Source organism: Oryx dammah, unplaced genomic scaffold, assembly GCF_014754425.2.
Source record: "Oryx dammah isolate SB20612 unplaced genomic scaffold, SCBI_Odam_1.1 HiC_scaffold_13, whole genome shotgun sequence".
Classification (NCBI taxonomy): domain Eukaryota; kingdom Metazoa; phylum Chordata; class Mammalia; order Artiodactyla; family Bovidae; genus Oryx; species Oryx dammah.
In genome coordinates this window covers 30134076-30150617 of record NW_024070197.1, presented here as the reverse complement: position 1 = coordinate 30150617, position 16542 = coordinate 30134076, and the positions used below count along the sequence as shown (strand labels likewise).

At 49.8% G+C, this 16542-nt stretch overlaps 1 protein-coding gene across 1 annotated transcript; it reads left to right on the top strand.

The window, feature by feature from the left end:
- Nucleotides 1-1941: 1941 nt before the first annotated feature.
- Nucleotides 1942-15043, top strand: CES3 (carboxylesterase 3). The gene is made up of 13 exons (XM_040253421.1): nt 1942-2147; nt 3249-3453; nt 3558-3696; nt 3848-3981; nt 4448-4601; nt 4709-4813; nt 5673-5774; nt 6132-6269; nt 11319-11399; nt 12684-12831; nt 13895-14044; nt 14195-14273; nt 14385-15043. The coding sequence occupies exons 3-13, from the start codon at nt 3580-3582 to the stop codon at nt 14578-14580; spliced, it is 1404 nt and encodes a 467-aa protein (XP_040109355.1). The 5' UTR covers nt 1942-2147; nt 3249-3453; nt 3558-3579; the 3' UTR covers nt 14581-15043.
- Nucleotides 15044-16542: the final 1499 nt, after the last annotated feature.

The following is a 16542-nucleotide window of genomic DNA, read 5'->3' as shown; positions in this document are numbered from 1 at the left end:
TCTCACTCCCAGCCAGTCATGTTCCTGACACTGGGGCCCATGGGGTGGGGGTCTCCCGAGCCAGCAGAGAGCCAGACATCCTGTTCTGACACAAGAACAGGCTCCCCTTGCCTCTGGTTTCATACCTCATGTTTTCACACTGTAACCTCACTTTAACCCTGTGAGGTGGTTCCTCTTATCATCACTGTTTAATGGATGACAAAACTAGGCCTGGAACTGTGACGTAACTTGTACTAGGTCACACAGCTGCCACGTGGCAGAGCCAGGATTTCAGTGCAGGAGGTCTGGCTCTGAAGTCACGTCTTCCCTGGGTGTGGAATACAGGATTTGAGTTGTTACAAGGAGTCTTCCTGCCCCATTTCCTCCATCATCCCTACCCAGGAGTCTCAGGTCCAGTGGAGGGTAGTGCCCTGCCTCCACCGCTGCCACGTGAGGCTTCTTCCAGAGAGTCAGCCTACCTGAGAGTTATCCCCAACATACACCCTGAGGATCCTCAGTCCACAGGCCCCTTGGCAGGGCTGCTCAGGCCCAAGGCATCATCCAACCACCATGGAAAAGAGCCTGTCTGTTTTTCAAAACATTAAACACAGAACTACCATATGACCAACAGTTCCATTCCTAGCTCTACAGCCAAGAGAAACGAAAACATAGGACCACACAGGAACTCATAAACAAATATTTACAACAGTGTAATTCATAAGAGTCCAAAGGAGGAAACAACCCAAATGCCCTTCAATGAATGAATGGATAGAAAAAATGTTGGTGCACCCACAGTGAAATATTATTTGACCATAAAAAGTAAGTACTGATATGTGCTACACCTTAGATGAAACTCCAAAACACCATGCTGAGGGAGAGAAGCCAGACACTAAATGTCACATATCATATGATTGCTTTAATGCGATACATCCAGGATAGGTAAATCTCTGGAGTTAGAGAGCAGATTAATGGTTATCAGCTCATCAGGGGATGGGGGTGTTGGTATGGAAGGTGAGGGGGTAGGGGCGGGAATGGAGAGTGACTGTTTAATGGGTAGGATATATTGCTGGGGTAATGAAAGAATTTTGTAACTAGAGAGATTGCACGAAATCGCAAATTCACTAAATGCCACTGAATTGTATACTTTATAATGGTTCATTGTAATATGAATTTGGTGGTGGTTTAGTCGCTAAGTCGTGTCCGACTCTTGAGACTCCATAAACTGTAGCCTGCCAGGCTCCTCCGTCCTTGGGATTCTCCAGGCAAGAATAGGGGCGTGGGTTACCACTTCCTTCTCCAGGGTATCTTCCCAAGCCAGGAATCAAACCAAGGTCTCCTGCCTTGCAGGCAGATTCTTTACTGACTGAGCTACAAGGGAAGACTTGATTTAAAAAGAAAAAAAAAAGGGGACTTCTGGTGGTCCAGTGGTTAAGAGTCTGCCTTCCAATGAGGGAGATGAGGGTTCAGTCCCTGGTGGGGGAACTAAGATCCCACATACCTCCAGGGATCTTAGCCTGAGCGCCCCCAACTCCTGAGCCGGGAGATCTTGCTTACACATCTTACCTGATGCAGCCAAAAATAAATACTTTTTTTTAAAAAAAGGGGGGCATCAACCCCAGTTCCCTCTACTCTGCGGCAGAGCTCAGGTGCCCCTCCAGCAGGTAGGACCAGATAGTGGCCCCCCCCGCCCCGTGAGCTGGCTCACTCAGAGCAGAACTGGCACCAGGGTCACGTCCACTACTTGCTCAGGTGGTGATATGTGTGTCTTGCAGTGAGTGTACAAAGTGTCCTGGAAGTCTTGGTATCAGGAGGGCTGGAACTTGAACCCAGGGTTGCAGAGCACCTTCCCCTGCCTAAGGCTGTCATATCACCCAGGCTCCTGCTGGCAGGGCTGCTCTCCCAGCCCCACCTCCCTCCTCCCCCAACCTGGGTGCTAGACTCTGGGTTTTTGGACTGGCCACCAGTCAGGTGGGGGCGGTCTGCTGAGGCTTTCCTAACAACCATTTAGAGATTGGCTGTGCCAAAGGGCAGGGATGTTGTTCCACCTTCCACCACTTCTGCCCACAGTTGAGTGTGAGTAAGAAGCATGGGCACAGTGGTGAGAACTGGGTCTGGGGTCCTGGTCTAGGTGGCCTGTCTGCTCCTGGCATTCTCTGCTACAGACACTGGTAAGACACACCCACAGGGCCTGAAGAGGTTGAGCTTCTGGGTTGGTGGGAGGACTTGGAGGAGGGGGCAAGAGTGGGGTAGGGACAGGGAAGTGGGCAGCCTGCTCAAAGAAGGAGCCCTCTGTTCTGTTCAGTTGTTCAGCGGAATGCCAAGGGTTGAACATCCTCTCTGGGCAGGGGCAACCATCCAGGTAATGCTACCCATCTCTTTTTTTATTATGATAAAATATACAAAACATAAAATTTACCATTTTGACCATTCTTAAGTGCAGTTTGTCATGTTTTTAAGAGTTCCTAGGATTTCATTTAATCAGTAAGACACAGACATAGAAATGATTATCATGAGAAAAAAGTTTACTTGCCATTTGCTAGAAACAGGGCCACTCAGGGAAGCAGGGGTCCCTCAGGAGGCAGAGGAAATGAACAGGGTTGGGAGGGATGTGGATGAGAGCTTTCATTGTTGTTTCCTGTGGGAGGAACAGGTAAGACAGGCAGTGTAGGTCTGGGTTAGCTCATTGGAATGGTTTCAGTAGGTTCTGGGGCATGGGGCTGTCCCTAGATGTCCGGGACCTGGCCTTGCATTGATTAGGGCAGGTGGTTAGTTGCCAGGAGTAGGAGGGTGCCCAGAGGTGGCGGTGGCCAGGGGCATGGCCTCTGGATCGACTGTGAAGGGCACATGTCTCAGTGAGTGGTTTACCATCTCTAAGAACTGGCTAGCCCTGGGAGGGCAGAGCCAGCAAGACAGATGTCAAAATATCAGAACAGAAAATACAAAAAGATAAGGTTGTCACACGTTATTCAACAGGTGAGAGTTAAGAGAGGGCAAGTAGCCGGCCCAAGCCGACTACCCACTGCCCACCTGGCAGGCCTGTGGGTCTCAGGGCGGTTTAGCTTGTTCACTAGGGGGAACTGACTCAACTTGGAGGAGAGGTGGGGAGAGGATTTAGGGGGTAGTCACAAGACCCGTTTCACAGGCAGGCTGGGGCAGTTCATCAGAGTGCTCAGAACCCGGCCTGGCAGAGGAGGTGCTCAGAGAGCAGACTAGCGGGTCCATCTGCCACCCCATGCACACTTCCCCACAGCCCTCTGTCCTGTCCTCAGGGCCGGGGGCCACTCAGCCTGAAGTGGACACACCCCTGGGCCGTGTGCGAGGCCGGCGCGTGGGCGTGAAGGGCACGGACCGTCTTGTGAACGTCTTCTTGGGCATCCCATTCGCCCAGCCGCCCCTGGGGCCCCACCGGTTCTCGGCCCCGCGCCCGGCGGAGTCTTGGGAAGGTGTGAGAGATGCCAGTAGGGCCCACGCCATGTGAGTAGCCCCGCGGAGGTGGGCAGGCAGGCAGGTGGCAGGGGTCCAGCTACCTGGGCTGGTGGAGCTGACCCCCTGGCCCTCGGGCTCCTCCTCCGCCACAGCTGCCCGCAGGATCTGGAGAGAATGAACAACAGCAGATTTACGCTGGACGGAAAGCACCAGACCTTCCCCATTTCGGAGGACTGCCTGATCCTCAACATATACAGCCCGGCTGAGGCCCCCTCGGGGGCAGGAAGGCCAGTGAGCTGCCTAGAGGGCCCTATCCACCCAGCCAGCGCGGCCAGGCCTGACCCCTCCCCACCCCCGCTCCGAAAGCGCTCCAGGAGTCCCCAGAATGCCCTGAGCCAGTCAATGGGCAGCCGCGATCACTGACCCACGGCCGCCTCTGCAGGTCATGGTGTGGTTCCACGGGGGCTCTCTCGTGACTGGCACCGCCACCTCCCATGATGGGTCTGCCCTGGCCGCCTACGGGGACGTGGTCGTGGTCACAGTCCAGTACCGCCTGGGCTTCCTTGGCTTTTTCAGGTGAGGCAGCAGGCCTGGCGGAGGGCAGTGACTGCACAGGGTGAGGGTCCAGAGCTCGAAGCAAGACCAGGTCCCAGACAAGCAGGGTGCTGGGCAGAGAAGAGTCAGCTGAGGCTCCACCCCCTTGGGGGAGGGGCTCAGCCAAAGCCAGGGTTTGACAGTGGGACTTGGGCCTTTGGGCACAAGACTTTGGCTCCTGGCCTGTGGGTCAACAGAGTCTGTAGGGTCAAAGAACAACACATTCCAGAAGCCACTGGAGACCCAAAGCTGGCAGGTTGCCCAGCCAGGCCCATCCATCCCACATACTGGGCATCTGGCTACCGGGTATCACTCATAGCCAGGCCAGATTGACAAGCAAGGGAAGGTGGGGCAACCCAAGGGCTGATTCAGAGCAAAACTTCAGAGGCTGAGGAAGATCTGTCAGGGGATCCAGCCGCCCCTAACCACTGCCCCACCCAACCGCCAGCACTGGGGACAAGTGTGCTCCTGGCAACTGGGGCTTCCTCGACGCCGTGGCTGCTCTGCGCTGGGTGCAGGGAAACATCACCCCCTTTGGGGGTGACTTCAACTCTGTCACCATCTTTGGTGAATCCAGCGGGGCCTCTATCGTCTCTGCCCTGGTGAGTCACCCCAGGGAGGGAGCCAGCAATGGTATCTCCTGCGGTCCCAGACTTCCCAGATCTTCTGCCCTCCTCTGACAGCCACCTGTCCTCCACGCTGCCCCCAGGTCTTGTCCCCGCTGGCTGCAGGGCTGTTCCACAGAGCTATAGCACAGAGTGGAATCATCACCATACCGGGGTTACTGGATCCTGACCCCCGGCTCCTGGCTCAGGTCTGCATTTGTTTCACTCTCTCACCTGCCCTATGCTTGCTCTTGGAGTCCCAGAGTGGAGGTGTTACCAGTAGCCAGCTCCTTGCTGGCAGAGAGGGACACACTAGGCTGAAGGAAGCACACGACCAGTGAGAACTCAGGGAAAACTGCCAGAGCTCCTAGGGTGTGACATGGTCCCGGAAGCCATCCCTCCAGCCTCACGGGCTACCTGACCCTGCTCCAGCCTCAGCACCAACCATGGTCCCCTCCCTGCCAGAGTAGCGCACACATGACTCCCTCCCCACCTAAACCCTCTCTGCTTTCCTTGCGTGCCTGCATACCAAATCACTTCAGTTGTGTCCAACCCTTTGCGACCCTGTGGACTGTAGCCCACCAGGCTCCTCTGTCCATGGTGGTCTCCAGGCAAGAATACTGGAGTTGGTTGCCATACCCTCCTCCAGGGGATCTTCCCAGACTTAGGGATCGAACCCGTGTCTCTCACATCTCCTGCGTTGGCAGACAAGTTCTTTACAACTAGCATCACCTCCTTCCCTTACTCCACAAAACTTTTTTGAGCCCACTGACTCTGGGACTAGAGTTAATTAGATAATGACACCATTTTCACAGGGGTAGAGGACCCCAGACACACACACACAGATAATGACAGTAATGACGTAATGGGGGACACATGGGGTGCCTGAGGACCACCCGAGCTGGTGGGCAAGTAAAGCTTATCTGAGTTGGTGGTAGATCTCTGGCCAGTGTCAAGGTCCTGTCTCATATCATTGCCCCGTTTCTCCTACAAATTCGTCCTCTCTCTGTGGAAGGCAGAGGGCAATGATGGGTGAGAGGGAGTCAGGGCACTTTTGTCTGTCCCCAGTCCCTCGCAGACTCCTTGGCCTGCAAGTCTGACTCCTCGGCTGAGATGGTGCAGTGCCTTCGGCAGAAGACAAGCCAGGAGATGATCCTCGCCTACAAGTCGGTATGCTCACTTCTTGGGGAATGGCAGTGGGCAGTGACTCAGAGGGGATTCTATCCAGTGCCTGCAGGAGCAGAGGGGCAATCAGCAGTGTGGGGTGAGGCAGCTACCTGGGAGGCGAAGGGTCTGGGGGCATGAAGAGGGGGGCCACCCTAGTCCTGAGGGTCTTCTAGCAAAGAAGACGGCTTAGAAGCATCATGGGCCTGGTCTCCCGACTCCCTCCAGTCTTCTCACCTTGGTGATCTCATCCCCTCTCTTCTCCTTAAGGCTCAGCCACCCAGGCAGGCAGCCAAGGGATCTCTAGGGTCCCATCTGTTGAGGGCCTGACTGGGAGGCTCTCTGCTTTGTTTTCTCCTGCAGAAAAAAACAGCTTCATACAACATCGATGGCACCTTCTTTCCCAAGAGCGCTGAGGAGCTCCTGAGAGAGAGGCAGTTCCCCTCTGTGCCCTTCCTCTTTGGTGTCAACAACCACGAGTTTGGCTGGCTCATCCCCAGGGTGAGTGTGCCCTTCAAGGCCCTCCCTGCCCCACGTGGTTCTCTCCCACCCCGACATCATCTCCATGTGTGTGAGCTCAGACCCTTCTGTCTCATAGGTGAGAAAGCAGAGGCTGACCCAGTTTCATTTTCTCAAAGCAAATATTTCCTTCTTAGGGACCACATTTTTGTACTTTCTAGGCAGTATTGATCCATGGCATATTCCTGCCTTGGTGTCTGGTTTATAATTCAGACTCTATGAGACTAATTTGTGTGACTCTGTACCTGAGAAACCAACCCCCTGAGATTCCCAGGTTTCTGACAAAGTCAAGTCACTGGGAGACATCATGGCCCACATGCCTTCCAGTCCTTTGCAGGCGCACAGAACACCCCACGCAGAGTGTCACCATCATACCTTCCTTCTAAGCATATTTCCTTCCTTCTCATATTTCATTCTCACTCTTCCACCCATCTTCACAATTAATGAATTTAATGCCTGCAAAACCTTCCACAAAGAAAGGGTCGTCTCATAATTTTCCTTCATTTCATTGCTTCGGCAGCTTCTCACTTTAATCACTGAAGCTAATATTGCAGTGAATGTCTTCATGTCCACAGCTTTTGTCCTCTGATTAAATCCCTTGGATTTAATCCCCAGGGGGACATTTGGGTGCTTCTTAGATGAAAGCCTTAAGCAATGTTGATACTCAATGAAGTTTGTAGGAGTTTACAGTCCAAGTGTGTGTGTGTGTGTGTATGTAATGGCAGAAGAGTGTTAAGGGGAAACAGTGCCCTGGACTCTGGTAGGCAGCCTTGCACCCACACTTGCAACACTGAGTTGTGAGTGTTAACAGTGAAAGAGAGCCAACTTGGCTGGCTCCTAAGACATAGGCAAACCTGTCTGGTGTGGAACGCTGTGCCCAGGACTTTGTAGCTAAAGATATTTCTCAGAGTTGGTGACTCAGAGGGCTGCTCACCCCATCACTAGTGCAGGCGTTCCCTCCACTGTCCATAGGAGCACAACCATAACATTTTCAGCCAACTAGATGTTTACTAAGTATCCACGGTGAAAGCTTTAGCCATGGAAAATAATCTGTATTCCTAATGGAAACCTCTCCACTTCTTACATGTTGCTATTGGTACCGCACTTTCTGAAATTACTTCACTGATTCAAACTGCCACCAGCAATGTCTACAGGTTTTTTGTTTGTTTGTTTGTTTTCATTTTGTTTGACTGCTGTGAGGCCTGCAGGATCTTAGTTCCCCGACTAGGGATCAAACCCAGGCCCCTTGTGGTGGAAGCACAGAGTCCTAACCACTTGACCACCAGTGAAGTCCCAGGAGTCTACAGGCTTTCTTGCAACCTTACCAGCATTTGCAGAGCACAAGTTTTTAAATGTCAACTTTTTAAAAATATAATTTACATAGCATAAAAGTTACCTCTTTAAAGTGTACAATTCAGTGGTTCTTAGTACACTCACAAAGCTGTGCAGCCATCACCATATCTTATTCCAGAACATTTGCTTCACCATCTCGCAGAAAGAAGCCCATACCCATTTAGCTGTCACTTCCCTTCCCTCCTCATGGCCCCCACCCCAGCACTTGGCAACCATGAATCTACTTTCTGTCTCTGATCTACCTTCTGTCAAATCTATGGATTTGCCTCTTCTGGACATTTCATACAGTAGAATCATACAATATGTGGGGTTTTGTGTCTGACTTCTTTCACCTAATATAATGTTTTCAAGGGCCATCTATGTTGTAGTGGGTATCAGTACTTCCCTCTTTTTTATGGCTGAATAGTTCAGTGTATGGATATACCACATTTGTTTATCCATTCATCAGTTGATAGACAGTTGGGTTGTTTCCACGTTTTTGGCTCTTATGGATCCCCCTACTATGAACGTTCGTGTACCAGTTTTTGTGCAAACATATGCCTTAATTGGTCTTGGTTATATACTCAGGGATGGAACCAGTGGGTCCTGGAGTAAGTCTATACTTAATCATTTCAGGAACTGCTGAACTATTTTTCAAAGTAGCTGCACCACTTTAAATTCCCACCAGCAGTGTGTAAGGATTTCAATTACTCCACATCCTTGCCAATGCTTGTTAATATCTTTTGTTTTGATTGTAGTCATCCCAGTGGGTGTGAAGTGGTATCTCATTGTGGTTTTGAGTTGCACTTCCCTAGTGACTAAAATGGTGAACATCTTTTCTTGTGCTTATCAGCCATTTTAATATTTCCTTTGGAGAACTGTCTTCTGTTTTGCCCATTTTTAAATTGAATTATGTCTTTTTATTGTTGAGTTGTAAAATTCTTCGTATATTCCAGATAGATGTCCCTTATCAGATATATGATTTTCAAATATTTTTCCCATTCTGTGGATTGTATTTTCACATTGTTGACAGTATCCTTTGCCACACAATTAAAAAAAAAATTGATGAAGTTTATCTGTTCTTCTGTTGCTTGCCCTTTTTTTGTTGTTGTGCCTAAGAAATCATTGCTAAATCCAAGGTCATAAAGATTTACCTCTATGATTACTTCTCAGAATTTTATAGTTTTAGCTGTTATATTTAGGTCTAGATTCATTTCAAGTTAATTTTTTATATGGTGTGAGCTAGGGCTCTTTTGCATGTGATATCTTCTTGTCCCTGCATGATTTGTTGAAAAAAACTGTTCTTTTCTTATTAAACTGTCTTGGTGCCCTTATTGAAAATCAGCTGGTCATGAATGAAGGAGTTTATTTCTGGACTTTGAATTCTACTCCATTAATTTATCCTTATGCCGCTGCCATAGTATCTTGATTACAGCAGTATTATAGTAAATTTTAAAATTGGGAAGTGTAAATTCCTCAACTCTGTTCTTCTTTTTCAAGACTGCTGTTTTATTTTGTCAGAGTTGCCATAACAAAGAACCACAGTCTGAGCGGCTTAAACAATAGACATTAAGTGTCTCACAGTCCTAGAGGCTACAAGTCTGAAATCAAGATGTTAGCAAGATTGGTTCCTTCTGAGTGTTGTGAGAGAGTATCTATGCCTCTTTTTAATGTTTCCGCTGGCCTCGTGTATTCCTTGGCTTATAGATGGCGTTCTCTCTCTGGCTTTCCCTCTGACCCATCTACCTCTGTGTCTAAATTTCCCCCTTTTACAAGGACACCAGACATACTAGAGAATACTCTGCGCTCAGTTACGTCTGACTCTTTGTGACCCCACGGACTGTAGCCCGCCAGGCTCCTCTGTCCATGGGATTTCCCAGGAAAGAGTACTGGAGTAGGTTGCCATTTCCTTCTCCAGGGGATTTTCCTGACTTGGGGATTGAACATGTGACTCTTGTGTCTCCTGCATTGCAGGCAGATTCTTTACACACTGAGCCATCAGGGAAGCTGATACTAGACTACAGCCCACCCCAATGATTACCTCTGTAATCATCTGAATTTGACTAATGGCCTCATCTTTACATAAGATCACATTCTGAGGTACTGGGGATTATGACTCCACGTATATTTATGTGGAGACACAATCAGTCCATAATAATTGTTTAGCTATTCTGAGTCCCTTGCATTCCCATGTGAATTGTGGTGGGCTTGTCCATTCCTGAAAAGAAAAAAGAAAGTAACTGAGATTCTGATTGGATCGCACTGAATCTCTAGTGCAATTTGGGAAGTATTGTCATTTAAACAATATTAAGTCTTCCAATCCATGAACATGGAGCATCTTCACATTTAGTTAAGTCTTCTTTAATTTCTCTCAATTATGTCTTCTAGTTTTTAATGTACAGTCTTGTACTTCCCTTATTAAATTTATTCCTAAGTATTTTATTCTTTTCAATGCTATTGTAAATGAAATTGTTTTCTTCATGTCACCTTCAGATTGTTCATTGCTAGTGTATAGGAGCAATTGGTATATTGATCTTGTAGAACAACTGTTTAAAAAGTTTTGCTACTTTAGCTTCTGTGGCCTTTAGTACCTTAATTCCTAGTGAAGATTAACGTCTCCCCTTGGGTATACCCTTTTTGTGTTTGTTTATCTGTGAATTTTTTGTTCCTGTTGCTATAAAGATTAGCCAAGAGTCTGGGAGCCATGAAAATAACTTTAATAACTTTAACCTTTCTATCCTGCTTACTCTGTCAAGGCCTTTATGCATTCACCCAGTCCTCATAGCAATCCCATGAGGCAAGATATTGTCACTCTTTTTACAGATTAAGAGGGGCTTCCCTCATAGCTCAGTATTCTTGGGCTTCCCTTGTGGCTCAGCTGGTAAAGAATTCGCCTGAAATGTGGGAGACCTGGGTTCGATCCCTGTTGGGAAGATCCCCTAGAGAAGGGAAAGGTTACCCAGTCCAGTATTCTGGCCTGGAGAATTCCACGGACTTATGCAGTCCATGGGGTCGCAAAGAGTCAGACATGACTGAGCAACTGTTACTCACTTACAGATTAAGAAACTGTGACGTAGACAGTTTAAGTAACTGGTTCATGTTATGCACCTAGTAAGTAGCAGAGCTGGGACTTAAACCAGAGACCAAGCTTTAAAAACTGTGACATGCAAAGCCAACATTTAAAAAAAAATTATTTATTTTATTTTTATTATTTATTTGGCTGTGTCAGGTCTTAGTTGCACCATGCGAACTCTTAGTTGCAGCATGTGGGTTCCCTGACCAGGGATCGAACCCAGGCCCCCTGCATGGAAAACACAAAGTCTTAGTCACCAAACCACCAGAGAAGTTCCTAAAGTCAACATTTAATTTTAAAGACAACATTTGAACTTTCTTTGTAACCCCTGCTACAGGACCTGGGGGTCTTGATGTTATTCTATGAAAATATTGAACAAATTCCGAGACTGCTGCTAACCACTTGCTTGTTGTATTTGGTGTTTTTCCCTCCCTCCTAAATTAGAAGTTTATTCTTAGGGAGGTCTTCAGGCTAGTGGGTTTGGCCACACTCGGCTCCATAATGAGCTCATGATCACAGGGCTGTGAACACTGGCCTGCTCCAAACTGGGAGCTGGCTGGGAAGGTGAGGGTGAGGGGCATGGGCCGTGATGAGGCTGCACTGAGAGGGCCTTGGTGTCTCCACAGGGCTGGGGTTTCCTGGATAAGATGGATCAACTGAGCCTGGAGGACATGCTGGCCATCCTGAGGCCCTACTTGACAAATATGGTGAGAAAAAGGCAGGAAAGTGTAAGTCCAGTGGGGCCAAACCCAACACAGTCTCTACCCCTTACCCTCCAACACCCAGCTACCTACCTGCCACCAAGCCTGGGGGGCAACTGTTGGATTTTAGTTCTGTCTAGGAATCCCCTTGGACATGACACAACATGGTTCTCAAAGAAAGATCATCACCACATCATTTTCATCACAGACTACCCGTAATGAGCACACACTCTCTGCCAGGAACTGTGCTGTGCTGAGCACTAGGAGAGGCATTCAAATCCTCCAATCCTCATTACAACTTTGTGAAGCAGGGACTTTCATTATCCTTGTTACAGATGAGGAAACTGAGGCTCAAGGCTTCGTGGTGGGTAAAGGGCAGAGGCAGAGCTTGTGCCAGTCATCTGATTCCAGAGCTTAAGATGGCACTGTCAGACCTGAAACCAGGTGGTGCGTGCGTGCTAAGTCGCTTCAGTCGTGTCCAACTCTTTGCAACCCTATGGACTATAGCCCACCAGGCTCCTCTGTCCCTGGGATCCTCCAGGCAAGAATACTGGAGTGGGTGCCATGCCCTCCTCCAGGGGATCTTCCTGATTCAGGGTTCGAATTCGTGTCTCTTAAGTCTCCTGAATTGGCAGGCAGGTTCTTTACCACTAGCACCTCCTGGGATGCCTGAAACCTGGTGGACCTGCAGTCAAATCCTGACCCTGGCTGCTTGTCCACAGTTAACCTTCCATTTTTTCACTCATAAATAGGGATGCTACTTCCCACCTATGTGAGCTGTTTAAGAAAGATACTGGATGCTGTATTGGAAGAGTCTCCCAGGGAGCTGGTATCCAGGAGGTGCTCAATCAATGTACATTTCCTTCCTTTGAGACTCCCTAGATCCCTCCTCACTCACACAACCTCACCACTGCTCTCTGGAGCTGTGAGGAAGTCCCATGGTTCATTCTTCCCCTAACTTCCTAGTTAACTTCAACTGAGCGCCTGCTCTGGGCTAGAACTCTGAGATTCACATAGGCTGGCAAACCACCTTACAGGGAGGAACTGACGTTCAGAGATGTTCAGCAACCTGTCTGAGGTCACACAGCCAAGCAGTGATTGCAGAGCTAGCACTTAACTCCAGATTTGACCTCTTCCCACCCAGACATCATCTAGAACCCCCAAGGAAGGCAGGTGGATAGCCTCCTGGCACACGAGCCCTGGGACATGAAAAACACCAGACAGGAGGATGCAGGACCTCTTGGAAGGGTCTGCCATGGCTGTGGGATCTGACAAGGCCTCTCGCCCCAGGCTGTGCCCACTGAGGTGATGCCCACCATCATAAAGGAATACCTAGGCAGCAGGTCAGACGGACCAGCCAAGCGAGAAGCCTTCCAGGAATTGATAAGTGACATTATCATAATCTTCCCCATGTTGGAATTTGCAAGAGAGCTCCGAGGTAAGCCTATCACTGTCTGACCTGCCCCACCCTTCCCACTTGAGCCCAGGAGCTGAGCTGTCACGGGTGACACGGCCTCTCCCTCCACTGCGCCCCCGACTCACCACTTCCTCCCTGGGATGCAGTGTCACAGCAGTGAGAGGTGACTCTGGCAGGACACTCTGCAGAGGAGAAAACCAAGGCACAGAGAGGTGCAGTGACCTGTCAGAGGTCACTCAGCAGGGCTTGTCACCAATTCTCTGGGATTCAATTGACTCATGAGTGATTTTTTCTGCTTTCAGCCTTCTTCCTGGGAGAAAAGTCTTGCTTCCTTCCAAGCTTCATGGTTCGGCAGTCCCCAACCTTTTTGGCGCCAGGGACTGTTTTCATGGAAGACAATTTTTCCACAGACCAGGAGTGGGAGGGTGATGGTTTCAGGATGACTCAAGCACATTACATTTATTGTACACTTTATTTCTATTTATTATACACTTTATTTCTATTTATTATGATATCACCTCCAGATCATCAGGCATTCAATCCTGGAGACTGTGGACCCCTCTTGTGCCTAACCCTAACACAGTCCTAGAACAATTCCAGGTTCCTGTCTTTGTGACCCCTTGGGCAGATACATAACCCTTCTGGGCTCATTTTCTCATTTCTAAAATGGCTATAGGAGGGGCTTCCCTGATGGTCCAGTGGCTAAGATTCCAGGCTCCCAATGCAGGGGACTGACACCAACAGTGCCAGCCTAGAGTGGAATACACTGTCATGGACAGAGCTCGGGCCAGGCCACAACAAGATTTGGTGCAGCCAAATAAATAAAAATTTAAAGAAATAAAATGGCAATCATAATGCATAATAATCTAACCCATAAATTATTACGAAGGAACTGAATGATGACACATAAAGCACATGGACTGGTGCTGAACATCTAGCAAGTACTCAGAAAAGGCTTGCTGTTCATCATTTTGTCATCATCATCATTATCAGTGGTAGTGGTGTTATGATGAGCCTGGCTTAGCAAAGATAGTGCCTGATCAGGCTGTGGGTGACCACCTCTCATCCAGCCCTCTCTCCACAGATTCTGGGGTCTCCATCTTCTTCTATGAGTTCCAGCATCGACCCAGTTCTTTCGCAAAGATCAAGCCAGCCTGGGTGCGGGCTGATCATGGGGCTGAGTTGACCTTCATGTTTGGCGGTCCTTTCCTCATGGATGAGAGCTCCATGTTGGGTGAGGATGGACAGACCAGCGATCCTTAGGTTTCTGGCTCCACCAGGGGAGGAGAGGGGCTTGCAGAAACAGAGTTCCAGGTCAGCATAAGGGACCTTGGAGTCTCCTTCAGGACACCTGAACCTGATCCAAGTCTGTCCTTCCCCACAGCCTTTCCAGAAGCCACGGAGGAGGAGCAGCAACTGAGCCTCACCATGATGGCCCAGTGGACCAACTTTGCCTGGACAGGGTGAGTAAGCAAACAGGCCTGCCTGGCTTTGGGCCTAGGACTACTTAGAGCTGCCTGCCTGGGAGCAATACAGGAGGACTTGGTCTTCCTTCATTCATTCCTCCCACCCAGGGACCCCAATGGCAAGGGGCTGCCTCTTTGGCCACCATTCAACCATGCGGAGAAATACCTGGAAATCAGCCTGGTGCCGCGGGTCAACCAGAAGCCAAGGGAGGCCCGAATGCAGCTCTGGGCAGAGATACTTCCCACCAAGTTCGGGCAGTGGCAGCAGAAGCAGAAGGGCAGGAAGGTCCAGGAGGAACTCTGAGGCAGGCCCTGAGCCTTCTGGGCTGGAGCTCAGCCCTAGGGGTGGCCACATCGGGCAGCCTCCTTCTCTCCCTGCTGTGCTATGTGCTAAATCGCTTCAGTTGTGTCTCTTTTGCAACCCCCATGGACTGTAGCCCGCCAGGCTCCTCTGTCCCTGGGATTCTCCAGGCAAGAATACTGGAGTGGGTTGCCATGCCTTCCTCCAGGGGATCTTCCTGACCCAAGGATCGAACTGGGGTCTCTTACATCTCCTGCATGGGAAGGGTTTTTTTTTTTTTTTATCTCTAGTGCCATCTAGGAAGCCCTCTCTCTCTGCTAAGAGACTTTAACTCAAACCTGGCTGATGGGTAGTCATGTCTCTTAAAGCAGGGGTCCCCAACCTCCAGGATCTAATGTCTGATGATCTGAGGTGGGGCTGATGTCATAATAATAGAAATAAAGTGCACAATAAATGTAATGCCCTTGACTCATCCTGAAACCATTCCCTCCTCCCCAGTTGATGGAAAAATTGTCTTCTACAAAACCAGGCCCTGGTGCCGAAAATGTCTGAGACTGCTCGCTGCATTAGAGCGTCAGCCTCTCTGTGACTCCTGTGAAATGTTGCATGCTTCTCATCTAGGGGGATTTTGCCCAAACTTCCCCCTCTTCCCACTTGCTCCATGGAAAGTTCCAGCTCATACCTCAAGCTCCCCAGAGGATCCTCCTCCGGAAAGTCTTCCTTGCCTTCTCTGGGCCTGGCCTGAGCTCTGTCCGTGACAGTGTATTCCACTCTAGGCTGGCACTGTTGGTGTCAGTGTTCCTCTTCCCCCCTCAGAAGCTCTCTGAGAGTGGAAATCAGCCTGACCCCACTCTGCATCTCCCATACCAGGGCCAGGCAGGACCTGGGGTCAAAGGATGCTTGCTGAGTGAGAGACTGACAAAGTATGAGGATGGGGACTGTTGCATGTGAACCCGGGCCCTTTAGGCACCAAAGCTCTGCTTAGTTCTGGACAAATGTTGTCCTCTCTGATCAGAAGGGTGAGTGGACTCTGGTGGCAGAGACCTGGGGTTGGAGAGGGTGGCTCCTGAGGCCTCCGGGGATCCAGCGGACAACCGATCTCAGAGACCTCTGGCTAGGGCTGGGGGAGGTCCCTGTGTCCATGCTGCCCAGTCTTGGCCCTTGCACAAGACAGAGCAGAGTCCAGCAGGGCCAGGGCCCTGATCCTTGGAAGTGAGATGCAAGCTTCCCAGCCCTAGTACCTCACCCGCTTATGGCCTGCCTGGGCTCTTTCCTCTCCCTCCAGCTGGGGGAGACTGACTTCTGGGGTTGCACAGTTCTCGGAGCACCACCAGGACATGGGAGAACAGGCTGGGACTGGGTGTCTGGACTAGTGCCTCAGTCAGGCTGCTGTCACAGAGAGAAGACAGGGTCTGCCCTCTCAGGCAACAACAGGTGAAAAGCAGCCAGAGGTTTTTGAGTGGGGCACACATTTCTTTCTTTTGTTTGGTTTTGAGGATCAATATACCCTTCCCTTGAGACATCTGGATTTTAATACGAACACAATGACTTCCCCTCCTCCCACCATCTCATCCCAACTCTGGTCCCACGTACACCCTTCCTCAGTCAGACTAAGTTCCTGGCTGCTGCTGAGTGAATGAGAACTACTTGCAGTTAAGACCAATTCTGTTTTGTGCATGCATGCTAAGTCGTTTTAATCGTGTCCAACTCTTTGTAACCCCATGGACTGTAGCTTTCCACATTCCTTTGTCCATGGGGTTCTCCAGGCAAGAATATTGCAGTGGGTTGCCATGCCCTCCTCCAGGGGATCTTCCCGACCCAGGGATCAAACCCATGTCTCTTGTGTCTCCTGCATTGGCAGGAGGATTCTTTACCACTTGTGCCACCTGGGAAGTTCTGTTTTGGGAAGTCCATTTGGGGCAGAAAAGAGTCATAAACCAGAGAGGTTCCAAATCGTGCTGCTCG

What these genes read in the sequence shown, in the direction of transcription:
- CES3 (XM_040253421.1), top strand. Translation starts at nt 3,580, where the DNA reads ATGAACAACAGCAGATTTACGCTGGACGGAAAGCACCAGACCTTCCCC. An exon ending in CCTCGGGGGCAGGAAGGCCA is followed by an intron (nt 3,697 to 3,847) that starts GTGAGCTGCCTA and finishes CCGCCTCTGCAG; the next exon opens with GTCATGGTGTGGTTCCACGG. An exon ending in CCTCTATCGTCTCTGCCCTG is followed by an intron (nt 4,602 to 4,708) that starts GTGAGTCACCCC and finishes CGCTGCCCCCAG; the next exon opens with GTCTTGTCCCCGCTGGCTGC.